Source organism: Saccoglossus kowalevskii, chromosome 6 (assembly GCF_978046115.1).
Source record: "Saccoglossus kowalevskii chromosome 6, keSacKowa6.1, whole genome shotgun sequence".
Classification (NCBI taxonomy): Eukaryota; Metazoa; Hemichordata; class Enteropneusta; family Harrimaniidae; genus Saccoglossus; species Saccoglossus kowalevskii.
The window spans coordinates 18,654,049-18,673,647 of NC_140646.1; the positions used below are offsets into that span (position 1 = coordinate 18,654,049).

Sequence of the window (19,599 nt, forward strand, 5' to 3'; positions counted from 1 at the left end):
CTTGTCGCATTATTCATCTATGAAATCACCAAATATGACAACTCCAGTTTTCATGATTCAATTGTGTGATTGCAGCAAGGTGAAATTCTCTCTATGGTGTAAGTAAACAATTCCTTCAAGCGACATTGAATCAGTTCAAAAACGATTTTATTTCGCAACGACCTTCTCATGTGATGTCATATAGGAGCGAACGAGTCAGTAAAACACACCACCCCCTTATTAAAGAAAGATATCACAAGGAAATTAGATTGGTGTTACACATCTTTATTTAATACTTTTTTCTCATCCGGAATTACATGCTAGTCACACCCAGCACACACCGAGTTGTAATGTAAATATAACAAGAACACAGGCCAATTAATGTAAACTTTATATTGTACTGCGAAAACTAAACTTTGTGATAATGTAAGTAAGAGTATAAAATACTGTAAAAACACTATTTTTTTTTATGTTTTATCATCACAACAATCAAAATATCTTGAAAAAAGTTGGTTTTCGAACTGAAATTTCAAACATTTTGGAAAAGAAATCACATTTGTGCTTGTGTGTTGGGTAAGATGTTTAACAAGGTTTATCTCAAAATGTTGTACACAATTTCCATGAGTTAACCATAAGTTAAAATAGTAAAAATTACATTACAACAAAAAAATACAAGAATAAAGCTGTATTTCATAAAAGTTATACTTACCTGTTTTTTTATGTAAATTAATGTGTGACAAATATCACATTTTTTTTTAAATGGAACTTGCCATTTGAACTTTTTTTGCCAAATCACAATTGTCATTGTTTTTTAGGATAATTACTGGAAAATTATCAAAATAAACACCATATTGCGGTTGTAATTTTAGTATCTTCTGTTGAAGGTTATTGTTTTTCATCTGCATTCTTGTGAAGTATAAATCGGGGCCTGATATGTAGCGACTCTGTTGGACAACAAAAGGAGGTTATTATGGTGGCAATGGTTAGGAATAGACTAGGTCAGCCTATGAAAAATTGATCCCTGGATATCATAAACCTAACTGATATTTACAGAACAATAAGTTGCCCGACAGAATAATTTACGTACCGTTCAAAGTATGCTAGGAGTGAATGATTGACAGTTAAATGGGTTTAATTCTATTTATAGCTAAAATACACTACATCCACAACAAGGAATTTATCATTCAAAAAAGAGCCCCTATAACTTTTTTTTTAATCTAAATCCCATCTCAAGGCCTCATAAATACTATTGTTTTGAATAACAATTTCCTGGCAATCATTGCTTTTATGTCTATTTAATGTGTGGAATGTCTGACTTGCTTGATTTGTTTCCCAGCCAATTTTTTGAAGATTTTTAGAGAGCACAAATTTTAAAAAAAATGGTGGGCTGAAAAAAAAAATGACTATTTGAGCCTCGCAGTATGTAAATATCATCACACCCTTGACTCATGGTTTGAGGCTTATCGTGACTGATTAAGACTCGAGTGTGAATGTTTTACCTCATCTGGGCTCTCAAATACAACCATTTAGATACCAGCTTTAAAAATATTATTAGAACGCTTTTTACCACGTAGAACTTAGTGAACTCAAAGTCACACAGTGTGCACTGAATTTAATAAACAGTATCATCAATTTGTGAACATTCCAATTTGTCTGAGACCCACACTCAATGTCTTTTTCATTGTGCTTCTCACAGTTATCAATATTCAAACATAGTTGTCAGTTACTGCGATCTGATTAGTTAAATGATATTTTTGCCCTATCAGGTCAATTATTGTATTAAAAGAACCGGGCCAAGGATAACTATTTTCTGCTTAATTTAGTGAATATCACTTGGAGTTTATAATGATAAAAAGAAATTGTTTCTATAGTATTTTAATCATGTTTGTATTGCCTCAGAAGTAGTTTGTTATTTTTGTAAAAAACGTGACGATATTAAAATAATTTCTTTCACTGTTAATTGATACCAATTAAATTAAATTAGTAAAACAGTTTTTGAAGGGAATTGTTGCATAGATGCATTTACATGTAAAAAGAATTTATATTTTTGTGTCAACTGTGAAACTGTATTCATGCTGAACTTCTGCTAACCCTTCACCAATGGTAAAATTACACCATTATTGCTTAATATAAAGTGTAAGTAAAAACAGCATATTTTAATTTCCTACATGAGTCTGAACACTTTTTCATAATAATATCTTCTCCCGAGCTGCCACCACCATGATAACTTAGCGCTAACCCAGATTACGTTTGAGAGGTCAATTCTAGAGGGACTTTAGTAACTTAATTAACATTCTCACCTTGCGCATTAATTGTGCTGTGTTCCGATTTCTTTTTGTCTAGTTTTGGAGTATCATCATCGGGTAAGGCTATAAAAGAAGGCAACTTTCGGGTTTTCTTCGGTGACACCACATCATCTTCAACATCCTCTTCATCATATTTATCTCCCATTCTTCTCTTCTTTTCCACGACTAAACTAAATTTAAAATCAGAGATATACATAATAATTCATATTTATGTTAATTATATGCATAAACTACTACACTGACGAATCACTACTTACTTGGTAGTACTAGCGGTTTTAGCATGGCTTGACTTCTTCTTGCAAGGACCTTCATCTACAGTTGCTGTTTTCCGTTTTCGCATCCTGTGGGCCATTTTACATTTATCCCCATCGGGGCAGCGGCCGGTTCGAGAGAATTCTGGACATTCTAGAATGTGTCGTTCCTTACACTGCAAAATAAACATTGTATTCTTTTCACACAGCTGTGATAAAACTTGCACAGGGCAGTATTCGATTATCAACTCTTAAGTGGGTACAAATTTAGTTTGGGAAGCCTCCATCAAACTTTTATTTTATAGATAAGGGTTAAATAAAATTAACAACCTTTTGCCCCTGTGGACAATAGCCTTTCAGAAAATCCTGGCACACTGCCGCCTTACGACTCACATTAACATGTAAGTATGGACAGTCATCTCGATTACAAACACCACGCAAGAAAAAAGAGCAAACTGGCATCTGTGGAGATAAAAGATAATAATATTGACTGGAAAGAAAACATTTTGTAAATGCATCTTTCGATGTATGCATGTGAATGTATCATCGCTTCATAGTGGAAACATTAATATTTTTTTATTATTATTATTTGCCCTGATCAATTCTACAGATGTGTTGTCACACACTGATGGTGGAAATTGTTTCTGTGTGGTTATATCCTACCTTATCTTTTGACACTTTGTGAGAGAACTGACAGCTCGCACCATCCTTGCACGTACCACGTAGAAATCTACGATGAATTCAAATCGAAAGTAGAACATATCTGATTTACACCATTGCACAATGACCATGCAAGCACAATTCTAGTTTGAAATATTATTGACACAATTAATAGGCATGTCAAGCAATCAATCAATGAATACAAAATACAAGCCTTCGACGGTGCAGACATGAAACGTAGTCTTCATTAGCTTCACAAACTTGTTCCTACACTTGCATCTCAACATTTCAACCAAGCATGGAGAAGAGAATACAGCAGTGTCATTAGCATCAAATTATGTAGGTGTGAAAATCAAAAACATAACTTGCCTCGTACAAACAGCAACTTTGTCTGGGTCATGTATGTACGGACATTTGTTGCCGCGGTTACATTTTCCGAATCGATTATAAAACATACAGAATTGCTTAGGTTTACTTTTCTTCCATTTCATAGCATTGGATGTCTGAATACTCCGCTGTAAAACACGACTGAAATATAAACAAGTTATGGTATTGATCAATGCTGCCACTAGAGGGTTACTAGTATACCAAGTGGGATTTCATGTGTGTGTTAAAGAGTGAGAAGGATGGATGGTACACGCCATGACTAAATTATCTTAAAGGATTACTGCAGGACAACCACATAGTCATCTGACATACAAATGGTAATACAAGAAATAAAAAGCAGCCTCTTTCAATCACTACAAAACGCATCTTATTTTTTTACGCAAGGACTTCACAAACATCTAGAATAGTAAATTCAGGGATTTTTTTTCAAACAAGGGAACAGCAGCGCTGCGCCCTCATGACATGGCCATGCACCACCTCACCCTGGGGAGCAGATGCTCTGGCAGCCATGAAATTCTGACCAGGAATCACATGTGGCCACAGTCTTCAACTGTCTGGTAGTAATTTTGGCCCCAAGGAAGCTATAGAATACTCCATTTTAACTTAGAATTATCAAAAACTCCACACCACTTGGTGGCGCCGCTGAATTGCAGTACTCCCCCTCTTGTAGATTTTTTTTAGGTAAATTGCCACATGATTGAAAACAACACAGATTTCCATATTCCAACAATGACAATATCAATTGAGTTACGCGATGTCGTTTATATCACAATATCTGGGAGACGGATACATGTACTCACTGTGCTATTGCCTTGGTGTGCTCATTATCCTTTCTGACCAGCGTGCCAGGTGTCGTCTGTACAAAAGTGATCCCACCGATGTCCACTCTGGACAACCCTTTATCACCAGAGGGCACTGTAACCAACTGTTTACTTCTCTCCTCACCTTGGTCTCTTTTTAGTGTACGTCCGGAGGGATCCATGATGAAACGATGACCAAGGACATTCACTATAACTTTATGTGCTTGAGCAGCTTATGAATAAACAAAAGCAAAACAATATTGAAACAGCTTTTTGAGAACAAAATGTTAGTAAATATTGTAACACCATTTCATTTTGGCAAAATCTTGAGCAGTGACAGTTTTTGTACCAGTGTGTTCTCCACCAAAGCATTTTAGGGTAGTAGAGCCGCTGCTGTGTGATTTACATAAACACTCTGACAGCTTGCCCACAATTCAGGTTGACCGTAACTTTGCTAGAGACATCCAATCTTGGACCAAGTTTTATTGTTAAGCTGTTTCGCACATTTACTGTTTTCAGTGTTTTTTTAATAAACACGTTAAACGTAAATATATGACACTTTCAGTGTGACTGAAAGGAAGTGTTAAGCTTGGCTTGTGATGCATTCAAAAGTAGAAAGTAAATATACATGAGAATGTGCTAGGCTAGAATTATCAGCAATACACTATAAGTCAAGATCAGCCAACCGAGAATGATTGAAGATAATGATGAAATAGAGAAGTAATTCAGTATCAATAGCTCTATCAACACTTTTAAATTAGTTTTGAAGTTAATATGGTTTTCATGAGTGCCTTGACTAGAGAGATGACTACATTCACAACCCACATGCAACACTGACCATCGACCGGATGACTTAATAACGAAGTGAATGAATTCCTTTTCATAATCAGCTGTTTATTTACTTCCTGATTAAGACAGGAATACAATTGAAATATTTGCTTTCCAATCATGGACAATAAATCACAAACAAACATACACCATCTTGACTGAAGTGTTTTCCACAGTTAACAAGATGTTTGTGATGTAATAAGCTATTAAGAGAGCAGTAAAAAATAGTTAATTTTTTTTCAAATATATGTAATTTGAAACTCCATTTTTAATGATTTTATAGTCCGTGTTTTTTCCAGACTCCATTTCAAGCATCATAGCTAATTTGCATAACAATACACCTAACGTAGATAATTTTATTTGCATAATAATTAGTTTCCCCAACAAACATTGTGATACAATAACTACAATACATAAGAGATATTATTATATCTCATATATTTTATATCATTTTACTTCTGAATTATTGTATTGTATGCATGTATCAAGTCAAATAGTTTGAAATAGAACAGCAAAAAAAAAGTAAATATATTGTTATCCATGGAGGTAACTGGTTTATCATTATTTTGTGTACAACATTACAAGTACAGACAGTTTTAGTGCCCAAGTCACTGTCAGTTCATACGACGTGGGGAAAAACATTTTTTGGTTAAATTTGTAAAGTCTGTGAGATTGCGAGTTATCAAAATATGATGAAATTAATAAATCAATAATAACATTTTTTTTTTACAACGGCATTTCAAAAATAAAGTTTGCGATTTCTTATTGACTCTGATCCGATCACCATAACATTGTCAGTTGCTGTTGCGATCATTGCTATCTGACTTTTTGGTGAAAAAATACACAAATTTAGAATCTTGTTAATTAAAACGATTCATTGACGATTATCTTAAAAATTTAATCAAAATCGTCAATGAGATGTTGTTTTTTAAACATCGCGGTGAAAAACACACACTTGTTATCCCAACGTATGCTGCTTTGTCACATTGTTGTCGTTACATTCAATGGGCAAATTATTATCACCCAAGTATTTGTTTTTTTGATTTGCAGGCTCCACACCCTTGAATGACTTAGCAACGACTTGTAGACTGTCGTTTTTATCACTGTCTTTGTGTGGCTAATGAAGGCGTGATTAACCTTTCAATCAATACATGTTATTGTTTTAAAGTTGTGCAAGACGAGACTGACACTTGTAAACAATACAATAAGCATCGTGCACAGGATTTCAAGGATCATGGGCGAAACGAAAGCGATGCAGCTGTTTGTCTAAGCGTTGCAGCCCCGCAGTGCTTGAAAGGCCTGGGGAGAACACTGATAATACAGAATTGTTTTGCAAAACTGTAGGTATGAATTGTATATAATCCGTAACCAATTATTAGCATTGGCAATTAAATCAACCAATGGTGTCACTTTATACAGTTAATCAATTTTTTTAATAAATAATATAAGTGCACATTATGTTAACTAGTATGCAAATTAGCGTAAAATTCTGTACCGTTTACTAGAAATACTAAAATAACAACCTGACTCTAGTCAACCAAACACCTTTTTTAACCAAGTTACTGGTTTACTTACCTTGCTTAACCAGCTTAGTTCTAGTCTTTTTAACAATCACCCTATCATCTTGAACGCCATGCTTCGGTGTTGCAGTAGCAGCTCTGGCAAGCTTCTTTGAACTGCTCTGATAGATGACACCTCCGATAGACACCAGTTTTATACTGCTGGGACTTTTTCTAACTCTCCTATCAAGTTTAAGTTTACACCTGGCAGGTATATTCTTAGACGAGTCGTATGTGCTTCTAAATACATGTAGCAAGAAGAGAAAAAACAGCAGTTTGAAATTAATTAATTAATTAATTAATAGCATATATGTATAATTCTAACAATGAACACATAGCATTCTTCCATGTGGGATTTTGGGCGAGTATCTCACTCCCTCACAAAAAACTCACTCACTCAGCTTACCTGAAAAGCTGCACATACACATCTCAGGCAATACAATGCGCACTGTATTCGGTATATTAGAATACATTTATCAAAGATGCACACATAAACCAAGAACAAAAGACCATAGACACGCTTCTAACTGTTACCTATGCAACATACATGCACTACTAATACATGAAATGCAGTACTGTAAAATACAATATTTTCGCTGAAGGGATGATTCAATAAAAATAAGTCATTATTATTGACATCATTTACTACGAGTCCCCGTTGGAATTAGTAAATAAAGTAATTTGGATCAAAAGCATAATTAGTAATTCAGAGTGACTTTGTTCGAACAGGGACTAATAAAACCTACCGAATATAGCTTTTTGCTCTATATTTACGTTAAAACTCATCAAAAATTAGTGAAAATAAACCTTCACACAAAACACCCAGTCTTCTCAGTGAAAATTAATTTCATCTCAAATAATGTTTACATTAAATAATGTTTAATTTAACAGTATCTACAATTTTAATTTAAGAAGATATTCCAACATGAACATTTGTTACAACTGTCCAGAGATCACCGTTTTCAAGCACAATGTATCTTGCAACTTTTTGAATTTCATGCACCCCCCCTCCCATAAACTTATTTAAAGCTGTTGACGAAGGCAATATTGTAAGCATTTTTATTGCATTACAGGTCAAGTACTTACTGTTGTTTTGTTGAGTTGTCTGTTCTGGTCAGACTGTAGTTGGTTCTTTTCAGCATAGGGAAACTTTGTACAATATTCATTGCACTTCCTGTAAAATAAGAGTCCTGTCTGCATTACAGTACATGTATATAACAAATGTATGAATGGAATTTAATCCAAAAGCAATAATTTTTGACCAAATCAGATTTAAATGTAATTTGACCTATGACCCACCTTTTTTCAAGGAGTATCTTGAAATCCAACCACGGTGAGAATATTTGCATATTTTACTGGATGCCTTCATGAAAGGATAAATGTTATTGCCATGTGTTTTACGATTAAGTTTGAGTTGCGATCTAACTGGTAATTTGGATTTTGCAGTTTTCTTTGTATAACTGTTCACTAGTGATTTTTTTGTGTATTTGTATCTAGTGACAACGGCAGGAGAGGCATCTACAGCAACTTCTTTACCGCTTGAACTATTTTTCTTACGTACAAATTTATATTGAGTTCTATACGCTAAAGTTTTTTGGACGATTGGTTGAGAGATTCCTGCTTTTGAAGTTGGATTAGCAGCAATCGTTTTATGACTTCTGGAACTTTTAACTCTTTTTAGCTTGTATCGAGACTTTACTACAAGTCCTGGAGTTGATGTTTTACTGGGTTCAAATAATGTGCTAGTACACGGCGAGTTAATCTGTTGTGTAGAAGCATCTAAAAGGGGAGTTTGTGATCCGGCAACTTTTTTCACCGGTGACTGAGAGGCAGTCCAGCTGTACTTAGATTTCCCTGAGCTGTATTTTTCTGACGTAGATTTCAAATTGCTTGAAGACTGCGATGAAGCACTAGTCACAGGAATTGCAGTTTTAGTTTCATCCACAACACCCTGAACATTCAAAACGGCTTTTGTAGGGGCTATTTTCTGGTTAAGATGGGACGATGACCTGACAAGGTTGGATGAGTTCACAGCCAATGAATCTTGTGGGATGATAGTTTGGTCAGTTTTAGCATTCTTTCTTGCCATAAGTCTGGCAATATTAGACACAGCAGTTCTCGGTGGTGCCCCTGCAGCTAGCTGTCCAGTACTGACACTGCTGTCAGCTTCACTCGTTACAGTGTTTTTAACCAATGATGACTCCACTTTGAGAGCTTGATCCTGTACAGTCAATTTAACAGAATTCCTCAGATTTCTATTATCCACAGATGAGGACAATTGACTAGTTTTAGCAACGCTTGATGGTTGCTTACTTCGAGTCCATGTCATGTTCTTTCGTTCAAACTTTGAATTACTATGGTTGTAAGAATGACCAACATTTCTTGAAGCTTTTTTTGATGTTTGCTGACTCTTCTTATGATTACTTATCAAATCTGTAAATACAAACACAGGTCATCAATCTAATTTGCATAAACATTAGCATATAATTTAAATAATTTATTCATAGTGTACATTTTTTCCACAAACTGATATACTGATGAATTAGGTGACCAAGTTTGATAAAGTTATTGTGCACACATTAACAATTATTAACAACAACAACGACAGACAATTTTCCCTTTAATATACTTTTTCCTTCTATCTTTGATGATACAAGGTAAAAATAATTATCTTTTTAATGGTGTAGTCAGATTTAATATGAGAAAAATTATATTTAGTTCAAAGCGTCAGTTGTAACACCATGTCACGTTTAATATAGGTCAATGTGACATACAGTGTTCAAGTTTAAATACACAGGTTTTTTTTATTTATTTAATTAACACTTCTCTTGTATACAAAACAGTACTAGTACTTCAAAATGTCCAACTGGTAAAAAGCTTTCAGAGTTTCGGTTTGGAAAATTAGCTAGGAATCTAATACAAAATTCAGAGATATTCTGGTTCACTGGCTTGAGAGGTTCGTACAGAATTTCAGGTTAAGCCACCCAATCAGGGATTTCCTTTCCCAGACAAATGTATGTTAATAATTTGATAATTTCAGCAATGATGAAAAATATCATTGCATACATAAGTTATCAATTTGTCTTTTGAAACGAGTTACAACAAATATGACACAAATAATCAACTGGTTTGCATTGATGGCCGGAAGCACAGAAAATTAAAGGGCAAGTGAACCTTCACTAATATTACTGCGTCAAATCTCTTGTTAATCCGCTTAAATGTGTCATTATATTTTCCCTCTTGAAAAGCGGTATTGACTCCTTCTGCCACAAGGTCAATGCGGTAAACTTTTGGGATTTAAAAAAATAATAATATAAGATTCATTGTAACTACATTTAAGTAAACTGAAGGAAGCAACTGTTCTCTACAGAAAATTGTCTCAGGGTTGTGGCAAATTTGCATAATAATTTGTATACTAATTAACATAATGTACATTGAAGTAACTGAAGTATAAAGGGACTACTAGTATGTGCTTTAGAAATTGTCCTTTAGAGAATGCACATGTGAAATTGTGTTTCTTTCTTTTAGATATTTCTACTGTACACCTGACCCTCCAAAAACCTTAGTTACGAATTTTTTTTTTGATTTCTGTATGAAGTAATATTTCAACACTAAATGGATATTCAAGTTCTGTAAGTGATTACTATAAATACTTTATTTTTGCTTGTAATTATTTTTTTTTCGCTGATGGAGTGGTTGTGTGAATATAAAATCCAGCAAATACACCTTTTTTTCTATATTTTACATTCAACTCACCAAAAATCAGTGAAAATCAATTACATACAAAATACTCCAAAAAATTATACTTTGCCAGATGCACATTCTGAATAAAAAATGGGTCCGGTATGTAATGAAAACGACCTTCAGTCTACAACCCTAGTATAAGAGTCGATGATCACATCATGGACTTGCGACTACGTAGTAAGTGTGACGTGTAAGCCTAAGTGTGAATCACCGTGCAAGGGTCTATGTCTAGTAGACAATGTAACACTAGAGGGATTACGATGATCTGTAACTAGTGTAGCCTGAGTACAGTCCTGTAGGTTGGCCTTCTTTCCGCTGATCCTTCGGGGCCGAATGCCACATGGATTCACTTTTTCCAGTTTTAAAATAGGATGTTCCACAAGGAATATGTCAGTTACGACAGCTGACTGGTGAATACAACGCAAGTAACTATAGGCGGAAATGACTTGCCATAGCGACATTCACAAACGCCGAAACGGTTCGACGGACATTTAAATGATTCCATCTGAATCTCGCAATGAACCTAGCAAGCTACCTGGCTTGACCCACGTATTCAAACCAGTAAACCGAATATATTTTGTCACAAGTTTCTGTTGTAGTGTTGATGAGTAAATTAGTACACAAATTAGCACTTCACCTGTTAAATATTTAAGCTCCCGATGCAACGCTTTTTCTTCGTCGTCCGCCATGTTGAGATTTGTAGGTGATGCAACAGTAAATAATATATGGTCGCTGGTGGCGCTGTTGATTGCAATCCACATTCTAATCGTGTTGCAGTCGTCACTGTGAAATTCCAGAAGAAATACCTGCTGCAAGAGACACAGAAGGATGAGCATTAGATGAACTTTGGTTGTATGATTGATTATTAACCAACCAACAATCAAGAATTTCGTCTAAGACATCGTAGTTAGTAAAAGTTTTCTCGGCTTCTTTACGGGTTGCCATGAGTTTTGACTTCACACTGGATAACTTCTGTTGAATCGCAGTTTTCTTTTCCGAAGAACCGGGGAACTCGATTGCAAACCGCACACGTCGTTTTCGTTCTGCCATCCCCGAATGACAGATTGGCACTGACGAAATGCAGTCATAATCATACTAGCCCCACGCCAACTGCGACAGGATATGCAAATTACCATCATAACAGGAAATGCACCATATACCAAACCATGACCGGACATAAGCAATTGCGTATGAACTTATTAGCCTGGCTATCCTCCTCTTATTTCGGGTGTCAATTATTGAGTAAGAGGAAGATGTTTAATTCCCATTTATCTGCCAGAAAGCAACCTGTGTATTTGATGCCTGGATGAACTTTCGCATGTTGTTAATATTCAACATGGTGTACAACATAGTTCAATTTTAGGGCCATTATTATTTCTTATTTATAAATGACCGACCATTACTAGTATTTATGGGGAAAATTATATTATTGTCATTATCAAACTCTATTATCGTCTGGACCAAGTATCAATGTAGTAGACTTATTAGGCTTATTATTTCTATCTAAGAATTGTTATGAACAATAGTAAAGTATATATTTTATTAAAGCTTATATTTCACACTTTTAAAATTCTGAGTCATTTTGAATATAATTCAATGGTAGTCACGTGATTGCTAAATAAACGAACAAAAAATGCTATTTAAAAAAGTGAGTACTGCGCGAAACTTGAACTAGTTAAATCAAAGACTATGGTCTTTGGTGAGATGAGTAACAAACATTGTAATGTTAACCATAGGGTGCCCCATCCATCATGTGACATGATTTTTGACTAGCGAGTTGTGTTAATTTCATGAGACTAGCTTGAAGTGTTGGGCCACAGTCACTGAATTACACCTCATTTACTTTGATTTGCGATTTTTCGCCAACGGCTATAATAATAATAATAATAATGTTTATTCCACCTTTGTATCGGCAGCATGAAAACAGTAATACATATATTTAAATTACATTTATCATTTCTTTTCTATATTGCCATAAATCAGTTACATATTTCCTAATTAAAGCTGATGAGGTATTTCCCACATTTTCATTTATGTCCCATAGTGTATCACCAAAAAGGAAATTGAACCTATAATTCAACCCCCCTGAAAGAAAACTATTCATTAGTGATGAAGATTCAACATTGTTTCTCAGTGAGGTTTCTAATGCTAAATAAAATTCCTTTCTAATATGATTAGATGACGTACAAAGATAAAGAAAGTGGTAAATGTCTTCTTTGCCCTGATTACAGACTTCACAAATTCCATTACCCCTGTAATTTTTCCATCCCATTTTGTTACTTTCAAGATCTAAAGAGTTTGACCTAGTTTTAAAGACAAAGGAGATACCATGATGATCATAAGGATCCATTATGTAATTTTCTTTTAATCCAACAGTAGTGTTTTAATGATTTCATCTTCTCCAAATTTTGTGTAAACTTGTTTATTTCATTTTCTTTACTGATTTTGATAAAACTTCTTATCCATTTTGGATTTTGGGGTATTTCATTTCCATAGATATGATCCATGCCATTAGTCACTAGAAAGTTTTCTACATATTTAGGCCAATTCCAAGCCAGGCTATTGTTAAAGGCCAACATTTACTACCCATGGGCTGGGCGGAGCTTAGTATTCTAATGTGACTGATTATTCAACGACAGCAACTATCACGTTTGTTTCACACTTTCGGTAGAACTAAACAGACTATGCAAAATGCAAGCGAATGTGATATCCGGGAACGCATGTCCATTTCTTTTCTTCATTTCTAATAATAATTATGATTATAATTGCAAGGAGCGCTAATTTTTGGATGTGTCACAAACGGTGTAGTAATATATAACCGCAGTCCCTCTATCCAGGGAGCTCCCTGCTCTATCACAGTGTCAGGGCGGGCGTGCGTTGTTTCCGTTGCTAAGTAAACCTACATATGCAAATTAGATTAATATTTATTGTTTGCACACTAAGACAATTAACCGGGAATCAAAGAGAGCAGTCTGATGTTATAAACACATATTCTAACCTTTTTTTTTCTTTTTATAAAAAGCTACTTTTGGGTGTATGGGTTACAATTTTGAGTCGGAAACACATCTATTGCCTACAGGTAGACAAGTGCCACCAAACTATACACTAAACAACAAAAAATATAAGATAGTGACTTACATCCTTAATAATGATGTTTGGCCAATTTTGCGTTGGGTAAATTGCAATTACATGTCAATCAACAACTCAAAATCTATGGTCGTTGGATCCCGTCAAAGGGAAAATAATGTTGGTGAAGATGTCCTACTTAATTTTAAAGTCGCTCGGAGTGATAATAGATAACATTCTATCATGAGACAACCATGTAGATATCCTTTGTAAAAACTGAGCTGGTGTTCGTATGAGAGTTCGAAGCTTTTTACCTATATTCGTCTAAATGAGAAACATCTACAGGTCGGAGGACGTCTCAGTTCGAATTAGAGAGGTGACACTATAGAATAACTTGGCAACTCATATTAAAAATTAAGCCTTATTAGGCATCTTTAAGAAAACATATACAAATTATATTCTGGTAAGAAATTTGCTGTAAATGGTTCAAGCCTAAAGTGTGTGTGTATTGTTGATTTGTTAATGTATTTTGTTTCTACAGAGGGCGCAATGAAAATTACTTTATTGTATTTTGACTTACCCACTTTAAATAAAGTGTTAAATAAAATAAATCACGGTTACTAAAAAAAGTAACCGTGAAAAATCAATAAATAACCATGCCCTTGGAAGATTGGGTATCCGGACATAACACACATTTCGTTATGATATCGACACGATGCAAGTGTCTACATGTATGGTAAGTAACGCAGACACGTCGAAGTACGGATGATAATTGTTAAAATCGGTCAATCACATTCTTCAACAATAAAATACAAGTGAGAAGTTGTGATTCGGCGAGAATTTGTTTGTAATTGTGTTGATGGGGAAATCACAGTCACTCTACTAGTAATATAATATAATGATATTTTACAGTGATTGTGACGCACTAAATGTTGCTAGTACGGCGGTGTACATGTAATTGTATGTGTTCAGTGAATACAGAGTATTAACAGAATGCTGAAGTCTCTGATTCCCTGTCCCATTTGTAGCTAAAAATCATTTGTGATCAACATGTCGCCCTGGGTCTCGGTAGCGACAAAACTGTTAGGTTAGATTGTCCAGAGTTTACCAGGCAAGCCCTGGTCATAAGTAACCCGACGTCATTGTTCTTGTCAAACGACACAAAAATGACTGACTGCGTCCCTCATTGATTATTAGTATCTCTAGTAGCTCGGGGCGTTGGCTAACATCCGCAGCGCGGTTAGTGGGGATCGCAGCAGTCCAGGGCGCCACCTACGCCAACTTGTCAGGCTACAGCGCGGTGCGCCCTGCAAAACAACCTACGTGGAGAATCCTCTTCACATATAACAACGTACGTGAAATCTTATTTTAGCTCCATGGTGAAATCGACAACATTTAACATCAGACTAATACTTTACTGAGATTTAACATACTAGTATGTGATGTCGAAACTTCTTTCCACCTATGAAACTCCATGGTCCGCCGATCTTTGATCGAAAACATTGTACAAATGTATATGGGGTGTTATGTATGTAGAGCGGTTTGTCACACTGTTACCCACAGTCTGTGTGTTACCATAGCGATATCATGTACGCACATTTGGTTCACATCCCGTTGCAGCATTGTTTAGAACAGATATAGTGTATACATTTGTATTTTGTATTTTCTTTATTGAGAAGATAAAAGTGTATTGTCATTCAAGTTGTAATGCTCGAGGTATGAGTTAATACATATAAATACGGATTTCCACAATATTTTAACAACAAGTTCTTTTCAAAAATATATAATTTATTGAAGTAATATATGTTGCCATAAACAGTAATTGAAAAACAACACCAAAAGATCTACATCGTCTTATATAACATTTTGAAAGAGACGTGGAAAAGCCGCCACACGAGGGCGCAACTCACCAACCATTCACAAGGCTTCAGTAATCCTGTCTTACACGAGTACTTGCAATTTAAAATTTTGAGGTGGATGGAGCGCTACAATATATTCGAATCAATCAATCAATCAATCAATTATTCCAAGACGTGAACGTATTGAATGGTGTCGCCATTGCTTGCTCTTGCTAGTACATATGCGATTTAAACGCAAGACACCAACATTCATTTGTCGCCCATTTTATGAGAATTCTCCGGTCTTTTAGAATTCCAAATTAGTTTTAAACCGCTGCCAGGTAATTTTCGTAAACCAAAATTCGCCAGAAGGCCAGCAATACATGTGATGGAAAATGTAGTTCGTGACGCAAAGCCACCAAAACAGCGCCCCCTATTGTACTGATTTGGAAATATCAGTTATCCCATTCTGACATCAATGGCTAACATTCTACGCGGTAAACAGTTACCGTTGGCGATATCGATCGAGCTTAACTCGGGACATTTTAAAATATACCAGAATTTACTGATGTAGAAGCCTACTTAAGTTTTTGAGAAAGTTGGTTATAAATCGCATGACAATGCTCATTGGTTTCTTATGTACAGTAATGAGGCTCTTGTCCCACGCCATGACACAATGAAAGTACATGTATTATTATTGTGTGTGTTACAAATACGTTTATTGAGAAACTTGTCCTAATATTAAAACCAAAATCGCCATTTTTAGGACAATTTCATAGAACACAATATTGCAGAAAAATGCATTTTTTGACACTCTTAAAACCCAGATTTTTTGGGACAACAATATAACATATTAATATATTTTTTCAGCCTGCCATGGGAACCTATAGTAAAAACGTTATAATAGTACGAGTGGGAAGCCAGCGAACGTGGTTCGATCGATTGATACTCCCATTGAAATACCTAAAATTCACGGATGATATTCTTAAAAAAATAGTTTGATCACAAAAATATTGTTACATTGGCTCAAATTTCTATATACAATGTATAACAATTTGTGTAAATTATAGGTATTCCAATCGTACGTGAATTGAACCGTGCAATGTCTTCATACTCGTTACAATAGTGCACAAATGGCAACTAAAATACGACCATCATTTCTTCGAAAATAAGGCTGTCGACACCAACTTTTTTCAAGTCAATAATACCCTTACATTGCTTTGAAGAATAATTTATTGCAAATTGATTAAATTTTGAGTATTTTCATTCATGAGTTGGCTTCTACCTTAAAAGGCGGTGGACGTCGGGCAGTGCATGTTCAGCGTTGAGTACGTCGCCATACGACCGAACAGAACGCGGCGCGACAACAACCGCCCTTTAACTGTATACTTTTTCGGTATATACCAATTTGATAATCTCGATTATTCCGGGATTCTATTGACTCAGAACTGCCATATGTTGATACAACCTGCTTCCGGTACAATTATAAATAAGTACATAGCAATAACACAATAGTTTACAGTTTTAGTAATACAGAAACAAAGTACTGGTAGTAGTTTGCATTTTGGCAAAGGATTGTGGGTCAGTGCGTCACGTGATTGAGTGTTAAAATGGCGTACTCCTTTGAATGAAAAGGAGAGGTCGTTCACTTGTTCATTCATAATTATGTTCTCAGCTTACCTGGGGGCGGTGTTTATATGTCATCTTTTAACATGACAACGCCTCGATGTAACTTATCTCTGCAAGTCGTTTCTGTTGGAAGCTATTTCAATCCAGATGCACTTCGGAAAAGGGAACGGCAACACAGCGACAACTACGAGAGGAAATCTGTCTGAATCGCGTCGTCTGCCATACTACAATTTTATTACGTGATGTGCATTTGGTGTGTAGCAGCGAGCTATGCCGTGATTTTTTTTGAAAAGGAGCGTAATTTCATCAACAGTATACATAATCTGTTTTAATGACAGCAATTTCTAAATTGTTAATCGGTAACAGCGTAGATCGGTGTGAAGCAATCACAATTCAGTGAATGACCACTTCTGACGCTTTTTTGCTAAAATGGGAGATCTTATAAAGCTGATCGCATCGCGCAGGAACGTGAACCCAGTGATGAAAGATAGACGCAGCGCGACCGGACTGCGTGTGTAAGTAAACCTCGAAATCCTAAACCAACCATCATATATACTAACCGTTGCCACTTTAATATATTACGTGTGTGAATATGGCGCCCTACGAAACTCCCTTTGATAGCCGCTGTTTGAACGCTCTGTATAGATTATCTTGGCTTCTTATCCAGCCGTGCTATTGGTCTCTGAATCGGATGATTTCCTGCTGTGTTTCAACATCGGGCGATTTATCAACGCGTGGCGAAGACCCATGCTACGAACGATTTGTGTACCTTGTTGTTTTAATACCGACGTATTTGATAATTTTTCTGATTTTCACCCCGACTGCATTACTGGGTTTGTGTTCCTGGATTATCCTACAGCGATACAGACATCCGTTTATTTACTCTTACTACGAATCGCAGTGTATTCTTGAAGACTGGACTGATATTTCTACAAGACAGTGTTTTCGTATCGGTTCTGCAAATATCTCCCTTTTACCTGAAGCAATAGCTAGGATGAATAATTTGGAATGTACCTACTGGAGAGCCAAAGAAATGGCCCATCGGTTAGCGAACTCTCAGCTGAGACCCAGACCCAAGATATTTATTGAATCTCCCTCAGATAATGAACTTGCAAGAAGCAGTTCTTTGTATAACCATATGCAAAACCATTACCAATACTCAGATGTAGTGTTGACAAATATGGAAAACCATACAAGTAAAGTGCACAGCCCAGACTGTGAAGATGTGCACATTGTATATAACAGTGGATACACTAATAATCATATTAATGGAACCAATTCTACTGTACGTAATGGGGGTATTGTCAAAAATAGCCAGACATATGACAGTATTCGATCTGATACTACACAAGACAGTGCCTATGTTGTTAACTCCAGGATGAAAAAATCACCAAGTGCCCCCAGCATGCCAGATGGCATCAGGCAGCCATCTCGTTCCTCCACGCATTCAGAATTTCAAGGTTCAGACTTTATGCCTATGGATTCAAATCCAAGCATTTCATTAAATGCGTGCGGATTAAGTTTAAGTGAAGATCAAAGTAACGGCGACTTTTCCCCAACTTTAGCCAAAGAAGATAGCAGAACGTTCAATGAGGGGTTTTCAAGATGCCAACATTCGGTGGAAATCAACTTCCCTTCACAGATTGATTTTATGTGTTTTCAAGAGGTTTATGAACCTAGTTCTGCGAAAGCATTTATCAAAAAAATCCATCCATGGTTCAGTCATATAATTTATGATGTTGGCATTAATTCTTGGGATAGTAATCTATTCATGTTGAATAGTGGTCTGGTTGTAGCCAGTAGATATCCAATACTAGATGCAGACTTCAAATATTTCACCCACTGCGCAAGAGAAGACAAAGCTATTTGTAAAGGACTGTTAATGACAAAGGTAGGTACAATATATTTATATTTGATTCCTGTTTAGTGGATATTCTAAACTATTGCCACTACAGTATTCAAGTATACAGTTGTATTCATTTGCCTCCCCCTTTGCTTTGCATAGTAAGTGTTCTTGGTAGTTGGAATAAATAATTATTTCAGTTCAACTTGAATCTTAGGATGAAATATTCAAATTATACCTGTTGTTATCTGTAAATGTTGGTCAGCAACATACTACCATATCGATGGTATTCTATAGCCCCTTCTAATGGGATTAAAATTGTGAATATTTTTTGATCATAATGCATATATATGGAATTTAAATATAGCTTTTTCATCAGGTTAACAAAATCCTCAAAAATCATGATTTATTTTGATAAAAATGTTATTGTTTTTAGAAATATTAATGTTTATTATGTTTTTTTTTTGTTTCTGTAATAAAAAACATCCTCAAAAATCATGATTTATTTTAATAAAAATGTTATTGTTTTTAGAAATATTAATGTTTATTATGTTTTTTTTTGTTTCTATAAAAATTGGAGATTTTGCATTGAGGATTGTTAAGTTTATTTGGTCAACACGATTTTCATGGGTTTGGGATAAATTATTTTCAAATCTATACTCGTCTACCAGGGAAAATGTTCACAAGCAAGATGGATGGCTGTCATGAT

General features: G+C 35.4%; 2 protein-coding genes across 2 annotated transcripts in view; one reads left to right on the top strand and one right to left on the bottom strand.

Moving 5' to 3' along the window:
- Nucleotides 1-243: 243 nt before the first annotated feature.
- LOC100366874 (uncharacterized) lies at nt 244-11,223 on the bottom strand. The gene is made up of 11 exons (XM_085500142.1): nt 11,152-11,223; nt 8,070-9,203; nt 7,857-7,944; nt 6,787-7,010; nt 4,384-4,615; nt 3,566-3,724; nt 3,200-3,266; nt 2,867-2,998; nt 2,543-2,712; nt 2,280-2,455; nt 244-923 (listed from the first exon to the last, which is right to left on the bottom strand). The coding sequence occupies exons 1-11, from the start codon at nt 11,201-11,203 to the stop codon at nt 865-867; spliced, it is 2,493 nt and encodes an 830-aa protein (XP_085356268.1). The 5' UTR covers nt 11,204-11,223; the 3' UTR covers nt 244-864.
- Nucleotides 11,224-17,527: 6,304 nt separating this feature from the next.
- Nucleotides 17,528-19,599, top strand: part of LOC102806681 (sphingomyelin phosphodiesterase 3-like) — a 63,725-nt gene continuing 61,653 nt past the window's right edge. Inside the window, exon 1 of the mRNA XM_085500604.1 lies at nt 17,528-18,938. Within this exon, the coding sequence (XP_085356730.1) occupies nt 17,640-18,938 (1,299 nt within the window). The 5' untranslated portion in view covers nt 17,528-17,639. The remainder of the gene's footprint in view (nt 18,939-19,599) is intronic.